The sequence below is a fragment of the Lutjanus erythropterus genome, chromosome 16 (assembly GCF_056507025.1).
Source record: "Lutjanus erythropterus isolate fLutEry1 chromosome 16, fLutEry1.hap2, whole genome shotgun sequence".
NCBI classification, from domain to species: Eukaryota; Metazoa; Chordata; class Actinopteri; order Lutjaniformes; family Lutjanidae; genus Lutjanus; species Lutjanus erythropterus.
This window is the reverse complement of record NC_139332.1, coordinates 16,675,889-16,699,567: the sequence shown is the minus strand read 5'-3', so window position 1 is coordinate 16,699,567 and position 23,679 is coordinate 16,675,889. Positions and strand designations below refer to the sequence as shown.

General features: G+C 38.4%; 1 protein-coding gene across 1 annotated transcript in view; it reads right to left on the bottom strand.

Moving 5' to 3' along the window:
• Positions 1-361: 361 nt before the first annotated feature.
• The window catches only part of calcr (calcitonin receptor), a 51,169-nt gene continuing 27,851 nt past the window's right edge, over positions 362-23,679 (bottom strand). The window contains exons 14-21 of the mRNA XM_084739434.1: positions 22,862-22,953; positions 18,883-19,009; positions 12,711-12,864; positions 10,848-10,908; positions 10,600-10,666; positions 10,219-10,437; positions 9,490-9,531; positions 362-1,795 (exon numbers count right to left, since the gene is read on the bottom strand). Coding sequence (XP_084595560.1) covers positions 1,574-1,795; positions 9,490-9,531; positions 10,219-10,437; positions 10,600-10,666; positions 10,848-10,908; positions 12,711-12,864; positions 18,883-19,009; positions 22,862-22,953 — 984 coding nt within the window. The 3' untranslated portion in view covers positions 362-1,573. The remainder of the gene's footprint in view (positions 1,796-9,489; positions 9,532-10,218; positions 10,438-10,599; positions 10,667-10,847; positions 10,909-12,710; positions 12,865-18,882; positions 19,010-22,861; positions 22,954-23,679) is intronic.

The window sequence follows — 23,679 nt, the reverse complement described above, 5'->3', positions numbered from 1 at the left end:
AGCTACTACAAGGAGTTTTAACTAGTTAGTAGTTAAAAATTCTCAGTTCATTACTGATAGCTCTACATGGCCTGCAAGATAATCTACAAGAAGATAAAATATTTCTTTATAGTTGGCTTAATTTTTGCCATTGGGCTTCCAGTTACAGTGGAAGCTACTTTAGCTAGGTAGAAAGCAGAAGGAGAGTTTTCTTGAGATAATTGTATTTTTTACGTTATATTTTGCAGTTATTACAGTCCACAGGGGCCTCCAAAATCAATAAAATATGAAAGTTCCTTTTAGTAGCTTTAACATAATGAGGTTATTTAACATAGCTGGCAAGTCGCAAAACACTGAATGTTTTAACATTATTTTTTTTTTAAATTAATATTTAACTGAAGTGATGATCTTTCCATAATCCCAACCAAAAATCCTTTGTTGCCAAAACCTAACCAAAATCACAATGTTTTCCTAACCCTACCCAAAATCCATTTATAGCCTAAACATACCCAAATAACAATATCTCCTTATCTTTACCCAGAGGTTCTCAGCCTTTATGAATTGTGACCCCCAAGAATAATCAGGTTGGTGATTGCAACCCCTACCCCTGTCTGCCTGAGAAAGTCAAACAGGAAGACCAGTCCTTTGATTCTCACAAACAGATCATAAACTCTATTCTAGGGCATTTTATATCACTGGTGTTGATATTCCTTTACCATCATGCCTAGTGCTGAACTGAGTAGTTTCTTGAGTTTACTCATTTATTTTATGTTAGAAAATGCAAATGTCTCCTCAACCATCTGACAACCCCCAGAAATTATCTTGCAACCCCCTTGGGAGTCCGACTTCCAGGTTGAGAACCACTGTCTTAACTAAGGAGCTCTTGTTGCAGGACATCAACCTCCAGACTCTGGTGTTTTGCCACAAAGTCCTAAACCTTCATCAGCCTGCCATCCACCCCAGCCAGCTCCTGGCAAATGTATAGTTTCAAAGAGACAATGTTTGTGAACATATTTCAGGCTGAAATTACATTTGCCACCACAATGTAATCGTGAAAACAATTTAGTAATATACAAACGTAATTTCTAGGAGACAGGGTTGCATGATGACACCATTTAAAAGCATTATTCTCCTCTACCTCATGTCAATCATTACCAGTATCACCACCACCGTCACATTCAGCAGCATCACCTCGAAACAGACAGTCATCATAGTCGCAGTTATTTCTGTCTCCACGCCGGCGCCAGCCTCCGTCACTGTGAGCGCGCTCACACAGTTTAGCAGCTTTAGGAAGTGACACGTCAAAAAAGCAGCTCTTGTCTCATGCCACAAGTTCTTGACATCAAAAGTTCTCAAAAAGCAGCCGCAACAGCAATATAAAGTAAAATGTCAGCCATTTGAAGCTAATCCATCTCCGTCCCGATGAGCTCTTTATTTCCAGACCCGTATTATCGTCCTGGGCTGAACCAACCAGCCTCTGAGATTTAATCACTGAGATTCATTTTCCTTTCTTACTGTACATCTCTGTTGCTCTGTTGCTCTTCTTCGGTTGTTCCCACCACTGCCCTCTTTATGCTCGATGTGACTTGATGGCTCATGCGTACGTCTCTCCTGATTTCAGTGCAACCACTTCAGAGTCGTCTGTGTGACGCCCGTTCAAGTGTTCGCTGTTACAGTCGTGGTGGTACATGAAGGCGGGCACCTCTGTGATGGAGGTGGCTGTGTAGGACGTGGAGCGCATTGAACAGTGGTCCTTTCGTCTCTGACCCCACTGGGTTTTATACTGCATCCACTGTCTCTTCAGAGCTGCCTGTACCTGGACAACACACAAACAGATAGTTCAGTATCGTGGTTCAAATCTTTTACGTTGTTTTTGTAGGTAATGCTTTTGAACTAATGTGGGAATCAAGCACTTAAGGTTACATAAAATTTGGGCGATGCTAACCATGTAATAACACCTGTCATGAACGTGAAGGAGTCTTTCTGAATGTGTGTGACTGTTGTCATTAAGTGTCAATAGATCGATTATGTCATTTCCATTGCAAATTTGACATTTTGTGAGATGTCTTTGTTATGACAACTTGACATCAGCTGCTGTTAACTGTAGCCAGCTACAGTTAACAGCAGATAGCGGTTAGCCTACTTTAGCAATAAGTGAACTAGCTAGCTGGTATCTGTCCATCAGGTAACTGGCCTAATGACATTTAACAACATCTTTATGACAAATCCAGACGCTTTGGTTGAAGTCCAGGAAATTATTTATGACAGTGTTATAGAAGCATTTGAAACTTAATGACATCTTTATGACAATTCCAAAAGGTATCACTTTACTTGAGGTCAAAGAAAATATTCATGACACACTTATAATAGTGTCATGATGACTACATATGACAGTATAATGACAGACTTGACCAAATGATACTTAATGACCACAGTCATTAACAAACATTCATAAAGACTCCTTATGTTCTTGACAGATGTCATGATCTTATGACAGTCATATGTACACACATTCAAATAAAGTATAACCAAAAGTTTTGTCTTTGCATCCATAAGATAATTTCTCAACAGAAATTAAGTCAATTTGATCTATATTTTGTGTTTTAGTTGTCAGAGTTAATTATCACAAACATTTCTCAGAACTTTTGTCTGTTATGCTTATCTGTTCCACTTTTGACCACGAAATTATTCCACCAGACGTTCAAATTTACATGCAAATGAACATGCAGTCTGGGTAAAATGACTGAGGCAGAGCCCATGTAAACACCGTCTTGTGACAATATTAATCCAAGTGACAGTGATCTTAACTGATGCAAGCGTAACTGCTGCAGCATATGTGGATCACTCAAATTTCAATCTCATTCACAGATGCCAGTCAGGAAATGTAAACACCAAAGTCTCACTTCTTGAAATGTAGCCAAGATGTGCATTTGGTTTATAATCACATTATAAAATGGAAATAAGATGTAATATATACTGAGCTATATGTTCAAGATAGTTCAAGCATATTTTTCTGGTTTATTTTTTCTTATTTTCATATCGCAAAACAGTGTAAATCCTTGACATCAAAATCATGATTCTATGCTGCTGGAAACTTGCAACAACAAGGAGTCATGCAGCGAAGAAGAAATGTAAGTAAAATAATTATAAAAAGCAATTGTGTCAACACCTGCTATATGCTTAAACATCTTTCAGAACATGACATATTACACGTGGCACTACTTCACCGAGCAGCACGTCTCTTACAGAGGGTAAATATCCTATGTTATTATAACATACAGAGGCAGGCTTAGCGGATTTTACTTTACTTGGAAAACCTAAATGAAAACCAGTCAGCTCCCAGACACCAAAAACTTTTCAAACTTGCAGCACATGAGGGAGATGAGCAAAGAAAGGATGAACAAGTTGCGTTGATGCCGAAAAACCTGGTAGGTCTACTTTTTTCAAGACAGAAAATTGATCAGGGAATCAGTTCAAGATTAGGGAATTGATAAAGAATCAAACTGATATGTAGAATAGATAATACTATCGGTTTCAATAAAATCTTAGAAATTCCCATCCCTAGATATTAGCAACAAAATGATAAAATGATAAAATTAAGTTCAGTGAGATGTGACAAGAGTCTACCTCTTGGGTCTGTGGGCACAACAGTCGGAAGGATAATCATTTAAATTACATCCACACTGAAGCATCACTAAGTCCATTATTATGCTGATGACACACTGTAAGTAACCCTCCATAATAGCTCTTTTCTGATCCTTAACATGTTGAGTGGTTATGATGTTTTATTCAGTTATTAAATAAAACTCCCAAGTTCAGACTTCTAAATCAGTCAACTAAAAAATGTTTTAAATATGGCATAGACTGCATATGTTTTCAGAGGCTCTGCTGCTCCACTTCTTTATTCTACTGTAAGATGGTTACTCTGTCAGAAGCAAAACAACAAAACAACAAACTTAAACTTCTCCAGAAGCCTAAATGCCTCGGAGAACTCAGTGTTCCATATTTGACACCCCCTCCCTCATTTCGCCTACATTACCAAGAAAAAGGACAAAAGGAAAAAAAGCTTGTCATGGCTGCCTGCTGAGCATTCAGTTACAGAAGAAATGTCACTTCAGGATGTCCTATTCAGAGACACTTGTTTATTAAAAAATATTGAAATGTCTTACACTTGTCACCAGTGGTAAATCAATCGGACACAGGCAGGTTTCTGAACAGTAAAACAGCTCAAGGTTTTCAGACAAAATTGAGTCAGACTGTTTTACAATTGCACAGTAACTTAAAAACTGAAACGGTAAAGGCCATTTTTTTTAAACCAAGTCTTGTGTTCCTGATAGATGTGTTTTTGTGTCAAACATTTACAAAATGTTATTTGTATAATTGATATTATACTTTTATGGCGAATATCATGAAGACGAAATTGTTTCTGACTAAATTGTCATGAACTCACATACAGCAAACTTGGGACATGATAGTATTCTAACATAGAAATACAGGATGGCTTCTGACCAAAAAGGGTTGGGGGAATGTGTGTGTGTCTGTGCGTGTGTATGTAGATGTGTGTGTGTTCAGGAGATTGAATAGGAGGAGGGCTTTGGCTCTCAATTAGTGCCTGTAGCAGCAGATAATGTACACTAATAACTACTGTCAATGTAATAACTGCCAATAATGTAATAATTTTTTCATTCTTAATGTAATAAAAGTCGATATTACTTTATTAACTGAGATTAAAGAAAAATTAAAAATATAATAACTGGAGTCAGTAATGTAATAATAAGTTTTATTTATTGGCTATAAAATGTCACACTTCCATAACACTTACTCTTACCGTTGCCTCTTTCAAATAGCAAGTAGCTGCCATTCATTTTTTTTAAACATAGTCATATAAGTGTATTATTGCATTATCAGATCCAATTATTAGATGTTTTTTTTAACACAGCTAATAATTTAATAACAGTCAATAAGGCAATATTACATTGTTTACAAAAAGTTTTTTTTAATTATTGATCGAATAAAAGTGGATAATGTAATAACTGTAATAGCTAATGTAATGACATTTCTGAACCAATAATGTAATGTTATTAGCTTTTTCATCCAACCAATAATCCAATCGAAATTCAAAGTGATATTAAACAAAGAAAAGCAGCAATATATACATTTGAGAAGCTGGGGCTAAAAACAGAAACCAGAGCTACAATCCTCCTGCTCTACAATGCTAAACCTTTTATTCTGTAACCCCCTAATACTACTGCAATTACTGCTGGTATATTAGCACATGATGATCTAATTCTATAAATTATGACACTAATTGTTATAATGAGACAAAGGAGCAGCCGGGGCTTACAGCTCCCATGTGGAACGTCTTGCTTGATATCACAAACACAGCATGAAAGCTGTTTGTCTCACTGACCTAACCTCACAATGGGGCCATTGAAGAAACAAGGCAGGTCTGTGCAGTTTGGCCTTGAAATCAAAAAACAGAATTGAAATTGGCCCCAGAACCCCGCGTCCTGATTAAGTGAGCTGAATTGGTCATTATGTGGGTGAAGCAAACAAATCCTATCGTTCTTGTCTCATTCTCCTGTGACAGATTGTGCATTAGTTGACCCCATATCACCCAGAAGGGGGCTCGTCCTTTGAGCGTATGCTCCACACATTGTTTTCACTCCATAAATTGTTTGCATCAATTAGGAAAATGCTGTTGTGCTCTGTCTGTTCATCTATGAGCTAATAGCTGACCTATTTTCCATGCTGAATGTATAAAACACAACTCCACAATAGCTTGCTAGTTCCTTTGTGCCAGACACTTCATGCTGAGTATTTAAATCTGCTGCTCTCTGTTTGTCCATCTCTGCCCTCTTTATTTCTCATGCAAAGAAATATCCAAAAAAATCAACAATGTTTACATGCACAAAGTAAAATGCAAACTTTTTGCCCTTATTTTGAAAAAGCCAGTATTCCTGCAAAACTGTTGTCATGGATAATGGACATGAATATTCCACAGTATTCCCATTGCAGCCATGCATACTCAGATTATGTAAACGTGGGACGGCTGGAACTGCTTTAGTCATTTTTCTTCTTTGAGTCAAAATAGGATTTTGTCAAAGTTTTCCACTTGTTCAAGCGTGGAAACACATCCCAGTCTTATATTTGCTCAGCCACCTTCTTGAAAAGGTCAGGGTTGTGACATGTGCTCATATCCAGAAACCTGTTAATATCCAAGCCTTTCATAATGTTTAAATCTAGGTGTGCTTCTCCTTCCAACCAGAAATGTGGGCTTTTGTTTTGTATATGCATCTCTACCTCAGCCTTGCAAACTGTAGTTGGTTTGTTAAAATGCACAGAGCTGACTTAAAACAGGCAAGAGGCTGTGTCTCACAAACTGAAGTAAAACCCCAATATTTGCAGTCCCTCCAGGAAGTTACTCTGTTGTGATCACCACACCTAAAATTAACACTTTAAACATATTCAGATTTTACCAAATTCAACCAGTCTCTGTGAATTCTGCATGATCCAGCAATTTAGTCCAATCACCACACCTTTTTCACAAATTTGACCAATCATCACAGCTTCTCTTGAGTTCCAACAATCATAACAGTCCCCCGCTCAAAAGTCATACATGTACATCTCAATTAATAGACTCAATGTTTTATTATATACTATTTTTTGTAATCTTTTAAAAAAAATTGCCACAGGTACTGAAAACAACACAAGGTTTGTCACTGTTGTTGACATTTTTCAGTGCTCTGTGCACATGCTGCTTTGACTCAATGTAACTCCAAAAAGATTGCGTCTTTGTGAATAGTATGCACTTCTTCATTTACAAATTGCAGCATATTTTGTTAAAAGCTTTGTAATGCTGAACCTTTCTGGCAAGGTTACGTAGAACGCTCAGAACAGAGTGTGTTTTTTTTCCTCCCTGCATTGCTCCTGCAGTTTTTACTGTAAAAACACGTAAAGCACCGCTACATGACTCACAGATATAGAGTGAAATCCAGAAGGGAGTGATATAAGTACATGATAATTTTAACCACACATTTGGACAGCACTACAAAAAGGCAAACTCACTATGTAGTGTACTATATATTGAGTAGCAGTCATTGTCTTTATATAACAAAGAATTTCACTGTCCCATTTTATTTGTTATTTAACTCACAGAATACTACAATGCTATATTAATTTTAAACACGCAAACACAAGTGTTTGTAATTGCCTGATCTGACTGGTATTCACACCACGGTGGAACTGCTGAAAATACCTAATTCAACCTTATAGCACATATTGTTGGTGCTTTGCCAACTTCTTGAGCTTGAAACCATCTATCACGCAACAAGTCTGTGGAAACGTTGAAAGGGTCTCCACAACACTATTAACCCCAGATCTGAGTTTTAATGGAAATCAAACTCATTGGTTTGGAGACGTGTGTGAACCAAGTTAAGGATGCTCGCAGTCAGACAGCTGCAGACAGACTTAGTAAGGCTGACAGGAGGACTTGAAAGCAGAGTCAATTTCCAGCTGGGCTTGGAAACCACACAGTCATTTATAAACTGTGTCTTACTCTTCACCTGACATGACCCTCCAGCTTCCACTGCCATAGCACAAGATTGGTCTCAGAAGAGACGAGCAGCGTAATGCTTTATTACCTGTTACAGTTGGACTAATGACAGATGTAGCATCTCTGTGAAGTTACAACTATTTTATTCAAGTCATTTAATGCCAAAACCCAAGTTTTAATCTGTGTCTGGGTCACTTCTTGATATGCTATCAGGCACAGATGTAAGATCCCAGATATCTGACCTGGAAAAACAAATATGAAAATGTTTTGCTTGATGGAGTCTGATGTCTTATACTTAATGTCATAAGCAATGAGCGGTTTTATTGCTCCGTGACTGAACAGCTCCGAGAGTAACATGTGCAGGCTGACCTTTAAGAAAGGTCAATTTCTCCATCAAAACCACAGCCTTATTTTGTCACACGTTGCACCAAACATGGAACCTTTCCAGGATACATTATTCTTAAAGGAGTAGTTCAATGTTTTGGGAATTAGATGCTTTATTGCTGAGCATTACACGAGAGTGAGGATTCATACCACTCTTCAAACCTGTCTATTAAATGTGAAGCTGGATCCAGGAGATGTTAGCCTAGCTTAGCATGAAAACTGGAAATGGCAAAACAGCTAGCCTGACTCCCTTAGGGACAGGCAATAGCTTTTTAAATTTGATATAATACCAATACTTTTTGTCACAGTTGTGCTGATACTGATGCTATTTTTTTAAATGGGTATGCAATTTTTCAAAAATAAAAAACAGCCATTAATACCAGCTTTAGTACAAAAAGCAAATAGCAAAATCTTTGTTTTACAGAAATACTTTCAAATGATAAAATAGATATGTATCTTCTTGTATTTGTTCAGCCTCCTTCTAACTGTCAAACATGTTTAATTTGTGAGTTTTATTGGTGCTGATAGAAATGTCTTCCTCTGGACAGAGCCAGGTTAGCCATCCCCACCTGACTCTAGCCTTGTGCTAAGCTAAATGTCTACTGGCTCTAGTTTCATACTTAACTCACAAACATGACAGTGCTATTGATCTTCTCATCAAACTCTTGGCAAAAAACAAAACAACACTGATACCATCAAACAGAAAAGACTTTGTTGGAACAAGAAAATAGAGATTCATTAAAAAGACCATTATTGATTTATGTGCTACAATCAGAAAATGCTGTGGTCGTGATACAGATGCAGGGAGGCAGGGAGCAGTGCACACATACAGGCCTGATGTACAGCAGTGCTCATCAAAAACTTCAACAATTAAACATCTCCATCTGACAAAACTCTGACTCCATGTGGCTTGAACGCTTTCTGAATCTGAATTGCTGAATATTCTTGGTTGAAAAGCAAGTTTCACAAAAGAGGCTTTATACACGATACCAGATCTTTTTTGACTTCACTTTGGTGCACATACTGTACCCATTAGTTTTAACTGATCAGACAGCCAGTATATTTCATTGACTGTTTATACTGTAGGGTTGTAAGTCATTCTCTTGCGCCTCAAACACTGCATGAGCTAAGTCCTAAAACGCTCTAATATCCAATAGCTAATATCAAATATGTTTGACTTTGACTTTATTGGAACAGCCAAAACGACAAAAAGACTGTAGGCTACTGTTTTTGATTAGCTTATATCTAACAAGTTGGGCAACCGAAGCTTAAAACTCTCTGGGATTTTTTCCAACATCTAAAATCACTTGAAATGTACTTTGGTTCAAAGACAGAAAGATAGCGTATTAAGGGCAAAAACTCTGATGATTCATGGACAGGTCTGGCTGTCACTGAACTATACTGCAGGGGGAGTGTGTATTTTTGGAGCAAAAGACCTGTGGAGCAATGGGTGCTTGTTTTTTGGACAAAATCCTTTCAGGGAAGGTGGACTTTCAGTCCAATGGGACATTTTTTTGTCAGAATAATTGGTAGTCCCTGTAAGGAAACAAAACTACATGAACAGTGCTTACCTCTCCATTGAAGAAGCAGAATATTGTTGCCACCAGTAATCCCTTAAAAAAACAAAATGAACAGACATAATTAGCAATTTTTATTTTCCAAAAGTAATAGAATTTAATCCAAATGCATCAGTTTCTAAAAGTGAGATTGGGCAGCAACTTCACAGTCATCTAGAGTATATATTGAAAAGAAAAGTACAGTGGAGAGAGTATCTGGTGGAGCAGTGTAATCCATATCTGGTAAGAGAATAAACCAACTAGTGAAATTTCACAGCCTTCCTGACTGCCTGTTGTTGAATTAAGTGCTTAAGTAGTAGCTAAATAAAGTTAATGGAGTGCCTAACTGGTTCATTAAAGGGTAAATCAGCAGTGAATCACATCAATCAATCACAACAATCACAAGGGAGAAAACAAGGTTTTAATTGGTGAAAACAAGCAAGACAAACGTCTAAATCTAAAACCTGATGGGACCCAAAGGAACTGACAATGTCGGCTAGGTAATGTTTGCAGGCACACTTAAAGTTCAGGGCTAGCACATAAATACTACCACAAAGTACTCAGTACTAAATACACTGATTACAATGCTTACAGATATTTCTTTTTCTTCATTAACTTGTGCAGAATACCTCAACCCACGTATTTGCTTTCTAATTTACTGTTGAATTATATTTTGAGCTCCAACCTAGCATTTTAATGGAAATTCTGATTAATGTGGTGCAGTGCTGTCAGCTCAGTGCCTACCTGGTAGTGCATGAGTATGTGCATGATGTACTCATAGACCTCCCCAGCAAGCCGGTTCTCTGGCCTCCAGGGAAAAATGACAAACTGTATTCCCAGCAGGGGCACGAGGATCAGGGTGGCTCTCACTGCCTTCATGTACATGTTGGACTCTGCTCGGTGTGTGTCTCTCAGTTTGGTAACCAGCACTCTTATAATATTTAGTAAGAAGAAGAGGTTCACCTGCAAAACATGAAAAAAATATACATGAAAAACAAACAAAATGTCATTTTTTTCTTTCTTTTTATGTTTTAGAATGCAAGCTACCAAAATAACAACCCAATAATCAGATTTTTCCGTTAGTTTTTCTTATATTGTGCTGAAACTGTGGATTTGCAGACTTACAAGGAGCGCTGCCACTATAGGACCATGGACCGCATAGAGCAGATGGGTTTCCACACTCATCCAACAGCTACAGGGGGAAAAACATATCAGTCAGTGCTGTCTGCTGCCCAAAATACACATGCACACACGCGCACATACAAAAACGTGCATGCCGTGTATGGACGTGCACGCTCTCTGCCACACACACAGACGAGCACATATGCAAACAGCTCCTGTTTATTTGCAGAAGTTTCTGGAACATTACTCACTTGTCATCGAAATACTTTTTCCTTGCCACGGCGTGGATGGATGCAGGCACTAGAGGAAAGCCTTGGACATGAAAAAAGATGGCGGCCATATGAGGTCTTGAGTGAATTTAGCGAAATTCATTTGTCATTTATGTAACAGTGAAAGTGTGGTTAGGTTGGGCAGTTGTTTTGCTGGTCTTAGACTTCCTCATCAAATAAATTATTACTTTATAAATATTGTATATATTTCCTAGAGCGGCTGAAAGAAAGTGGATCAACTTTCATATCCTCATTAAAAACTTTCCAATCACAACTGGTTTGCTCCAACCCCAAAAACAACACCACATTGTTAATTTCATGCAGCAATCCTGTCTAATTTGACATCACGTCTATATAAAAAAAAACACTAGAGGCTGGGCTTGGATTTGCTTTTTACTTTTGGTCGGGATATAAACACATGAATCCATGTGCACTTCATTTTCAGACACCACTGAGGCCCTGCGGCATATCGGCCACAGATGGACCTAACTAACTGGATGCTTTTCACACAGACTCATACACACACACACACACACACACACACACACACATACACAAAGGTTATCCTCCTATTTTTAATGACCATCCATTTAGTCCCACTGCGTACTTGTTTGACAGACTGCACCCATTATTCCTGTTTTGAACAAGGTGAAAAACAGGACTGCACTAAGCACTCAGCGGCAGGAGGGCCAATAAAACTGTCACCGCATCCAGGTTGATATACTGTATGAAGATAGGGTGGATATGAGTAAATTGTGGCTGCTAGATTGGGTCCTGCCTCGCTGAAATGCTTTTCAGTGAGTTTTCAAGCTGTGACTGAGTCCAGTGATAGTCTAAAAAGTAAAGATGCACTGATTGATTGGCTGGTGACCGGAATCAGCCAGTTTTCAGTTTGATTGGCCATCAGTGTGAGATATGTCCGATTCTGTGTCACTGCAGACACACTGTGACACAAATTATGACTTTTTTTGTGGGCGGAGCTTAGATAGAGGCAAAACAATTCCCTAAACACATTTGCTAACAGTAACTAGCAAGTTTGGTTGGCTTGATTCTGTACAGTGGCAGAAGAAAATACAAGCTCCTCTTAAGGACTATAACAGTAACTATGAAAAATATAGTTTGTAATCATAAAACCCCAGGATTATTAGCAACCCCTTTGCAGAAGTTAATGAGGATCTGAATAAAGAATAACAGCTACAGTCTGGACACCACCATCCGCTTGAGTTCGAACGATTTTAGAACTACATTTTGTAATTATAGTTTTTGGTGTACATGGCCCTTTAGTTTGCTCAAAGGCAGAAACTTTACTTCAGAAGATGATCAGTTGTATTTGTCTGTTTAATAAGGACAACAGGAGTGAAATGACAGTTCATTTTGTTTATTTTGTCACGACTTGCACACATCTCCCAGCTTTCTTCTTGTGATTCTGATTCTTTGATTCTGTCACCCAACAGCACAGAAAGATGACATTTTGACTAGGAGCTTGCCCCCAGTTTTTCCTTTGTTTTTCCCCCAGCCAACACTTTGACATAATCATGATGTAGGCACTACAGCACTGGTCACAGCCATGCTAGCATGTCGTCAGTGATGAGAGGAGCAATAAAAGAACAGGACAAAAAGAGGAATAAGGGAAAGAAGAGAGGGAAAAATAGATATTACACAAACAGAGAGAGCTAGAAAATATGAGAGGACAGGAGAAGAAAGGTTGGAAGAAGGAAATGTCGGAGAAGGAGAGAGAAAAGAGGAAAAGAGGACAAGGCCTGACAGTTACCTGGAACACTTTTGGAGACATCATATGTGTAGTAAAATTTAGGACCGTTTAAGGCCACATGCAGATGAACTCACCCCAGCCCAGGAGGTAGTACCAATGCAGATGCTGCTCCTCTGCAAACACAGCCACCACGATGAGCGTGTGCAGGTAGATGCCTTCACAGAGCATCCAGAAGTAATTGCAGCCCAGCATGTACATGTGGAAGAAGTGCAAAACCTTACAGCCAACCTACAGAGAGACAGAGAGCCCAAAGAGGAGTATTTAGTCTGTTTTCGACTAGAATTCTAGTAAGATGATTCAATTTAAACACTCCTGACATCATCTCAGCAGGACACTGAAAAGCTCTAAGATGATGTTTCTGCACTCATGGCACAAAATCATTAGCCAGCATTACGCTTTGCAGACCAAGAGGATGTTTATTCATTTACCCCCTCTGGAGGTGAGCTGAGATGGAAATTATGTTTTTTCTTTGTACTCACTTTGCACAAGGAAGTGAGAAAAGCCATGTTCTGCAAGGATGTAAGAGTACCTACAGCAGGCTATAGTGCTGTTTTCTTTTCATCATCCAGCACAGTGCCACAACATGACAATATGCCTCATTATAGATCCTGTGCCTTTGATTGAACTATTATTATTTCTTGAAAGAGATGACTCTGATGATATATTATTATGTAAATCTTATCTAACCATAGTCTACTAATGCTGTAATTACCAAGATGCTAATGCAGGTGCCATAACCTCTAATTCTGCAAATGACATTAGCTTCTGTGAACCTGACTCTGCTGACCTCTGTTGAAAAGTACAAACTTCTCTCTTCAAAATAGCTTTTCTTCAGCAAAAGTTAGTGGTAATTTTGTGCCTCTGGAAATTTATTTGGAGATTTGTTAAGGAGACACAATTTTGGACATATCTGTTGAACTGACAGGCTCCCCACCCGATCACGTCAGCGGTGTTGGCTGCTGCTTGTCCCATCCCAGATGGCTTCCCCTGTGCCCAAATTTGGATTATGTCATGTGGCTAAATAAAAGCCAAGATGGCTGCACAGTGTAAAATCAAATCCATCAAGAAATTCTAATTGTTACTGGACCAAATTGATTGCCTTTAGTCTATGGTAACTACTCAAAAAACAATATCATAGTGCACAGCACCAAATCATACTGTATAAGTAAAAAAGCTAAAAAAGTTCTCTCCTATGCTTTTCTGGCACGACATTCTGTTAAATTAGCTTTTTCCTCCTGCATTTTGCTTACAGCCAGTTTTTACTGTTGTTCTTGTAGATGGTTTCAAATCAACTTTTGAAACAGTTGAGAAAGGTGTCCCACAAGGATCAATATTAGGCCCACTAGTATTTACTCTGTTTGTACCTACCTACTACAGAAAGACTATATGAGCACAAACTCCTGATGTTCCTCCTCTGGTCCATTCTCTCAAGGAAATTGAATCGATACAGTGCAGCATTAAAATAGGCATTTGGTTAGACAATTGTCCAATAAAGCTCAGGTTGAACACCTCATTAAATAACTAAAAACATAACTGGATTCTTATACTAAATGGACTTTCATTTCTGGAATGAACAAATTAAAGTTGGAGACACTCATTCCTCTGAACTACTTTGACATTCTGCTTGCGGATATTTCTAAAACCATTTTTGTGATGCCTTCTTTTAATGAAGTGTCTATTTATACCCGGGTGAGAATAGGCACTATTCACACCTGACTCCCTTAGTTCTGCGATGAAGAATGACAAATTCACTGTAGATTAGAGGTGGTGGTGGATGACAAGGTCAAACACAGGACTCTCCTGCCAGTGTGAGAGAGGCACTAACAAAACAAACAACAACATCTACGGATTTATTTTGACCAATGCAGTGCTGGTGTTGTTATAACAGTGGAAGGCTAACAACATTTTTATTGGTGAGTTTTATTTAGTTTCTGTCTATTGATTTTGAGTGAAGTGTGTTTTATGGAGTTAATGAGGCAATTAAAGCTAGTCTTAGGTTGATAAAATAGAAAAACTTGGGTGGTTGGTTGTATTTTTTCTGTTCAAGAAGGAAAACAGTTGTGAGAATATTTACTTTCTTGACATTTTATGAGTTCATTTTGTTTATTTTTTGTGGCTTGCACACATCTCGTGTGACATTAGAAGTCAGGGTTGGCTTATATTGTACACTTGATTTTATAAAAAATATTTTCAATTTTCTGTTTTGTTTAGTTTTAGGAAACAAAACTACTTGGTGAGTTTTGGGAAAAGATCATGATTTGTCTTTTGCCATGCAGGTGTAAATAGCCACATGGGCTACTAACACTATGGATGCAAACAGCATTGCAGGCTACAGACACCTGGGTGTTTGTCTCTGCCATGCTAGGCTATATACGCCTGAGTGGCTACTCCAAATGTCTTGTTTTATTAGCGTGTCTGTATAGTGATTGTTTTGTGTTAGTGCTTGTTGTAATCTTGTATATTTGTTCTCAGGTCTCTCAATGACACTCAATACATAAAGCTTAACATAATTACTTCTTATATTAATAAAACACGTACTGAATTCATTGTTTTCCCTGAAACACATAGCGTACATGAAGAAACCTTCACATGAATACTGTATATATTTTTGAAATGCTGACATTCACTGTGTAAAACGTGCATGCATCCAGACACAGTATAATTCAAATATGCTAGTACTGCCTTAGCTGCTGCTCTCAGGGGCCTTCTTAGCTCAAAACACACAACAGTAATTCACTTCTAAACTTTTGTCCATATGTCTATCCCTCACTTTCCTGCGTTTCCCTTTCCACATGAAGAATCTCCACTATAACAGACATGGACTCATATCAGTATACACAGAGTCGGGTCACTCATTTTTCATGAATTCGCAACCGTTTTTCATCGAAGCTCACCAAGGTTTGTGTAAAGTTACCGACAATGTTCTGGTTTACAAATCAAGCTACTATAGATCATTTAGATGTTTCTCATGTTTTCAGCCTCCTCCTCCTGGTTTGACATAAGCTTTTGGGGATTCACTCCTCCACACTGCTGGCAAGCCAAACCCAGGCTCTCTATCACCACACCAGAGAATACAAAGCTTGTTTTTTCTGTGAGAGCAAATCTCCACCACAATCCACCATTCCTAAATCACCGGTGCAGAAAACAGGCACATAAGTCTCACATTGGCAGCAGTAAATTTCAAAATGCTTCCCAACAGACATGCATGAATCCCAACCAATGATGCTTGTGATTTCTTTTTCTGCTTCCTCTTGAGAAACCGGGCCACAGTGACCAATATTGTTTTGACATGTTGCGGCGAGTTAGCACAGCTTGACAGCTCTACGTCAGAAAGTAATAGATTCAACACAGACCTTTTTGACAAATGGTGAGGAGGAGAGTCTTGAAATCAATCCACTGCACAAAAAAACATATATTTCCTCACATTGATGATGATGATTGTCATTCCTGGCTGCTTCTCAAATACGTTTGGAGATGAGATGTGAATAAAGACGGCAGACAGGATGAGCCAGACGGACTATGAATGCACGGACAGAAGCAGCAGCAGGATGCAGAATCAAACCCGACCCCAGCTGAAGCCCGCACTGTCTCCTGGATGTTTCTAGTGCTTTGTCTGGCCAGAGATGCTCCAGCTGAAAGCAGGCTGGGGCTATAATGGGATTGTGCACACTGTGAGCCAACTTCTACAATCCTATCTGTTGTTTCTGTACGGCACAATCATCATCTGAAAGTCTTCTTTTCTTTTTAGTTTTTGCACATTAATATATTTGTGTTGGGGGGAGTTGCAGTGCACTCTTAGAAATAAAGATGCTAACTACCCGGAGAGAACCCTTTTTGGTTTCTGGTAAAACCTTTTATAAAGATTCTACCTGGAAACCATCCAGAGAGTTCTAGAACCCAACATAAAAGGTAATACCTGCACCCATCTGTAAAAGGTTTCACCCAAATCTGCCTATGAGAGGTTCTACAGAGAACCCTTCTAATGGTTACATCCAAAACCCTCTGTGGAAGTTCTATCTAGAAATGTTCAACCTTCTAAGGGTGCTAAAAAGAACATACCTAGGGGCCTCTACCAAGAACCTTTTAATATTCAAATGGTTTTTATCTAGTACCCACTTGGGGAGTTCTACCAAGAACCTCTTTATAATCCAAGAGTTTTATCTAAAGTCTTTGCAGAGGGTTTTTTTTTTTCCAAGAACCTTTTTATCTAAATCCCAGATTTATCTAGATGCCACCCTGTGGTTACCACCCACAACACTTTTATATTCCAAGGGGTTTATTTAGGGAGAACCCTGGGTGGGTTCTACCAAGAACACTTATATGTACTCTCATATATTTTGGTACAAAGAACCCTTGATGAACCTTTGAGGAAAGTGTTCTTCAGAGATTTCAACAATCCTTGAAGAACTCTTTCTTACAAAAAGTGTTCTTTGGTTGAAAATGGTTCTTAATTGAACCTGCAGTCTTACAAAGAACTCTCAATGAACTCTTTCTTCAAAAAGGGTTCTGCATAAGTAAATGGTTCTGGGTAGAACGTCAGCCCTTCAGGAATCCTTATTTCTTATAGTGTAAGCAATATTCTGACCTTTTTTTTTTTTTTTTTACTAATTTTAACCTCTAGAACCTGAATGTGTTTAATTTTATTCAGTTCTCCATAAAAGGAAAGTTATGATCCGTGTGATCGTTTTATGGAGCTGCAATACCCACGTTTAAGAAGCAGCAAGCACTCAGTCTTTCATTATTATTTCCAGAAAGGAGTGTTTCTTGAAAAGTAACACATGAATTTATGTTTAGACCTGATAGTGAGGCATTCCTACAAGACAGATTTATCATCTCTACCAAATCAGGCCTCAGGGTTTCAAAGAATTCACATAATGCATTTAGTGTAGCTCCAAAACTCTTGACAGCAGAATGTAGAGGAGAGAAAAAAAAACACTGTTGACCGTGTGACACTGCCAAGATGTGGCACAGTCAGTGTGAAATACTAATTAGGATACACTTAAAAGACCGTTGTACAAACTTTTGAATACTTAAAATACAGAGCAACTGCATTTAAATTTCTCTTACTCACATTGCCTGGTCTTGCAGAGCAAATGAATTTTAAAAAGTTCATCGAAATTTGTTCTTCCTTGCATTTTTTTGGCTTAGCATTAAATTATGAATAAATTTGTATCTCATTTCAAGACAGTCAAACTAATCCTCCTCCTCACACACAGTATTCTGTTAAATATTCTGTATGCTAGCATCTGGCTCTGTGGATGGCAATTCTGGTCAGTCTGACGTTCCATCACTTTGGTCCAGTCTTAAATAGCTCGAAAAATATTGGACAATAAAATTGGATAAAGACAGTTATGTCCCTCTTAGGATGACTTGTAATACTTTAGTTCCAATAACATTCCTCTGGTGCCATTACCAGGTCAAAATTTTAATTTGTTCAGTACTTTGGTTTATGATCTGCAAAACTAAGCACATGGGAGAAGCCAGCCTTCAGGGCTTTCTGCCAGAAACCCCTCTTGTTAGAAAGGTTTTCTGACAGAAAAAAATTGCACACACAGCTGCAGCCACGTGTCATCTAAAGATTCTGCACCTCACCTATTTTTCTGTGTGACATACAGAGTTCTCAGCTAAATTAGACAGTAAAAATGATCTGTTGATAGTCATACTGGCATCATACCAGCAACATGTCACCTTCCGTCACAGTTTCAATGTCTGGATCTGTAGAATATGTCACACACGGACAAAATCGTCTGAACGGCAGGGATTTATAGTGTGCTCTCTCGATTCTCTTTTTTTTCTGTCTCCACAACTCTTCTGTAAACTCAGTGTAGAAAGACTGGGCAGCAACACTGCCTGCGTACACGGCACACTCATGTAAGCCGCAACAGTTCAGTGAGGCAACAACATCTACTCCATCTGTCCCCCTCTGCCCCACTTTATGTGAGCCCAGCCCTTAGTGACACACAGAGAAGAGGACAGACATTTCTGAGACTGTCCAGTCCTCCTCCCTAAGACAATGGTAGGGGAAATACTGTGTTGATTTCTGAATGTATTGATATTTGGCGTTATTTCTGGCAGAAAAAAAAAACTTTGAGGATTTCTTCATTCTCTGTCACCTGACCTTGCAAAGATTTTCTGGCAGAAGATGCCAAAAACAAAGACACTGCCATCAGCAAGTTGTACTTTTTTATGCTAATTAACAAACATGGGTAGTCTCGGCTGTAAATTTTCATCAGAGGCCGTACTCACCGGGTTTCTGCCCACGACTTCAGGATTATTGACCACTGCCACGAGGTAGATGATGGTGAGGGCTGAATTGAGCACATAGGAGCAGAAGAGGTTCTTGTGCAGGGTAATCCTTTGGCAGCTCAGACTCCTGCATGAACAGGAATGCCATGACTTATGCTGACATGATGATTAAACAAAAATACCTTCTGCAAGCTGTGAGTGACATCTTTTATGACACACAAAAAAGAAAGGCAAGAATATTTTTCTACAACTGATGTAGTAAACAGGACAAAAACAAACTCATGACTGTCAGGTTTATAGTTTAATGTGTTTGTCAGATGTTGCAACAGTCTGTAAAATATGAAATAATTGGGATCTTTCATTTCAGATCGTTTTTAGTGGTTGGTAAATAATCCCTGGGATCAATGAGCTGGATTGCCTCTAAATGCTCTGTGTACTGCTAGAAACCCTGTTAAATAATGCATAATGGATCCCAAGGGTGCTTCTTCATTACCTTGGCTGGCCACTCAGAATTAATCGCATAATGAAACGCTTGACAAGCAAAGTGAAAGTAACTATTAGAATCAAAATGGTTACAAGTCATTCATATCCAGTAGCTTTACTGTTGTAATGGTTTAATAATGTTTTAATTTCAAGGCAGCAATCAAACTTACTGCAGCTCACAGAGTGTTTAAAGCGGAATGAAACCTCGCACCAGATATATTTCGCTGGATGTAGCCTCCTATAAATATGTCCTCTACAGTTAAAGAAGTTATATCCTTTTACTGCTTATGGCCAGTTTTATCTTTGATGAGTCATAAAGCTCTAGAGACCAATGAAAAACGGGAAGAGTGCTAAATTTCCACAAGCAAAGGCAAACCAGCACACATTCTCACTGTCTCATGCAGAGGCCATGGTTATCTCAAGCAGGAAAAAACAGTCTGGCTTTAGCTCCAGACATAAAAGGCAATGCAGGAGCTGCTGAATGCGTATATACAAGGGGTTTTTATCTAAAAGGCAATGTCAAAACACAGGCTGAATTCTCATGGCAACGTTGTTCATACTGTCACATCTTCAGCTCGTCCGTTAAACCACCTCTGGTTTTTCCACAGCGAGCTTGCTGGAGTATTTTTATCTGGGAATCCTGACAGTGTTGATGTAGAGTTGTAAATAACGGAGTAGTGCAGCTGTATACCATCACATTCCACTGTAGGCCTCACATCTGGATCTTATAATACAGGATTAAGTCTCCAATATTTTAAGTGTTTTGGCTATAAATATGGTAAGACATGGTTGAAAAGAATAAAGAAATAAAAGATTATCTGAGCCAATAACTTCTGTATTTTACTGAGTTCTTAATTTGTTAGGACTTTGACCTTGATGAATTGTCCTGCTGAATTTCTGTGTCTCTGTCTGAGTCAAGAGTTTGACTCTCAGCGGGTCACGGGGGTTTCGCGATAATGCACCTGCCCTAAACACGCCTGCTGGATTTATGAGTGTGTATAAAACTCTGCAGCAAACTGAGGGTCTCTTACAAGATCTGTTCTGGATAACAGCTGCGTTTAGGAGGTCAACACATCAAATTTCATGACCGCAGTGCTCAACAACAGCAGGGCCAACAAAGCAACTTTTCCAAATATTGTTACAGAACATAAAGTCAATTTTTTCCTTTCCACTCCGTATTCAGGTTTCAGCACAGATATCTGTAGTCCTCAGACTGGGTTGCACTAACAGTTTAATTTAATCTAAGATTAGTTCTAATCAGAGTTTAGTAAAACTATGTTTCAAATGAGTAAATCCAGATTTAAAACTAAGCAGAGCTCAGTAGCACAATTAAAAACTAATCTCTGTTTAGTGAATCCAAGTTTAGTGATGCAAACTAAAATTACATGAAGTTTATCAGTATGGTGATGCTAGCTTACCCAATTTACTAGACTTGCACCAATTAATCGACAATGCTTGGAATCGGGCTGGTTTTCACATAACAGGCCCTGACCAGTGACCGGCTGGTCAGCGTCACAAATCTGATTCTGTGCCGGTCATTGTCACACACAACTTTTGTACGATGGTCATGTCATGTGTGCAGCAGACAAACTGACCGTGATATCACCACACAGATCCTGTGTTGATGTGTCTCCTCAAACATTTCCTCATCCAGACTCGTTTAACTTCTGTGTCTGTTTTTCTCACAGCAAAGTTTTACTGCAGCAAACTGCTGCACCGCGTCAGTCTCCAGTTTGTTTACATCTGCTTCCACAGGAAATCACGTAAAATTATGTCCCGCAAAATCTTGCGAGATCCCATGATCTCACACAATCATGTTCACCTGATTCATAATCTTAATATAAAACTATAATAAGGCCTGGCTGTAACCTGGAGGACTTTGGAGAAAATTTAAATAGTATTTAATGAATATTTAATAGTCAGTGTCTTATTATGGACATCCAATTTATTTTTTTACAAGAAAAGTTGCAAAAATGTGAATGCTGTCAATCATAGTTCTTAGAAAGACTGAAAATTGGAATCTGCTAAAATTGGAATCAGAAGGGTCAGACCCTTCAAAAAATCAGAAATCAGAATCAGCCAAGAAAATTGAAATTGGTGAATGTCTACAATTTACAATTAACAAAGAATTATAAAAATAATAAGACTGCTGTCAGGACCTAGAAAGTATAAAAGAGGGAGGGGAAACATTAACTATCGGCTGCCCTGTATGCCTTAACAAAACATTATATTGTTTTCTAGCTAGCTAACTTGTGATGGCTCTGTCTTAATTATTTTTGCTCAATTACATACAAGAAAATAACCTATTTAAACATTAAACCTCCTCAAGTGTAAGTTTAAAGATGATACTGGATCACATTTTAAATTGGAGTTTAAAATTTTGGTGCAACACAATTAAATTTAATCTAGATTTAGAGTAGAAACTAAACCGAGGTTTAAATTAGAATAATCCTCGCTGGTGCAACACAACCATATAGCGCCATTAAAAACTATTTTGATTAAGTTTCTTCAGAGATAAAATATAAGGTTTCAACAGTGTGTTAACTTTGGCACAGTCTGTTAACTTTTTCTCAGGCTTAACCGTTTATAAATTTCACATTAAGTGAATATTATACATCCCTTCCCCTTATCCAGTCTGTTATTTTGAACTCTCATCTAATTGAATTTCAACAGCAGTATCTCAGTTAATTGTGCACTTTTTCCCTCTGGGATTAGGCACTATGTTGGGATGAACAATCTTAATGAGCAACGCACTCAGGTGCACACGTTTCTAATAACAGCAAAGCACCAACACATCCAATGGACGCCACAGCCCTCCGGTTCTGAATCCTAAATATCCATGAAATAAAGGAGAAGGAAACCAAGTTGGCATGAAATTAACGACAGTTAAGTTGTGTATAAATTACATTCAATGAAGCAGCAGAACTATTTTCAGGTTGTGACTGTTTTTCGGTGTTAATCTAAAACTGTGCTAATGTTTGGCTTCTTTTAACGTTTTTAGGTGATGTTACGTGCCTCAGAACAGCTCTATGCATGAATCAACAATCAACACTTTTGATTATAAAATGTGACTAGAACATCAAAGCTCATTAACACTAAAACTTTTTTTTGAGTGGCTCTGGGTTAAATTTTAAAACTGTAAAACTATTTAATTTACTGTGCTGGTGTGGATAGAGGCAAAATGAGGATTTTGCTGACTGCAAATAAGACTGAGAGCAAAGTACTGATGATGAGTAATGAAATGGCTGGAGGAGACTGTATGAACACCATCTGTGCGTCTGTCAGATTCACTGATGATAGTGATCAGATGATTGAGCCTTTAAGGGCAAAACTACCACCAATTAATCATCACATGACAAACTTTATCATCCATTTGCACTACGTTAATCATTCATTATAATGTGCATTATTCAACCAATAACTGCAACGACAGCCAAATTCTCTTATATATTAAAATCTGACATGGAAGGCAAAAACATCAGATTGAATTCCTTACCTGAAGTAGAAGAAGATGGCCAGAGAAATGAGCAGGGAGGCTATGGATAAAGCGTGACCCACAATTGCCATGTAAAAGAGGATGTACGCTGACTGTAAAAAACAAAAAAAAAACACAGACAAACAGCACTGAGTAGTATCAGATAATGTGTAGCATTGGAAAAATCAGAATTAGAAGATATACAGTGTAAATTTTATATAAATGAGGTGCCACAGGTTGTACATTTTGTAAACCAATCAAGGCTCAGAGTTTCTCACTGAATCTTCCTAAAACTGTGTGATGCATTTTATGGCACATTTGCATTCATTCCATGTTGCACCTTACTTCAGATTTGCAGGCAGGCTCTTTGGTTAAAGATACCATAAAGCATCAATAAATGTGTGCTCTGAATTTGTCTCACCACAGAATTGTGCTATTAACCACCCAGCCAAATTTGAATGATTAAAAATATCTCTAATTATATAAAAATGAGCAGTTTTCTCTGCTCAGAAATGCTGGGGATGTGACCACTCTGCTATCTCAGTGTCAAACACCACCACGACCTGAAAACGACCTGAAACATGGACATCTAGCAGCTTTATTGGACATGTTTGAGCCACCAGAGCCAGAGGACCGTGACAGGATGTTATGTTTTTTTTCTTGGGTGTCAGGGTTATTGGAAATGAAGTGACCTGAATGGAACTGCTAGGCTGATTTTAACTGAGAGAGTCACTGAAGGTATGTTCGTGAGTGACCAGGAAAGGGTGAGGCAGTGTGGTTTGTGTGTCAGTTTGTAGGGCTTATATAGTGTTGGGGGATCATGGATCTGGCACGTCATC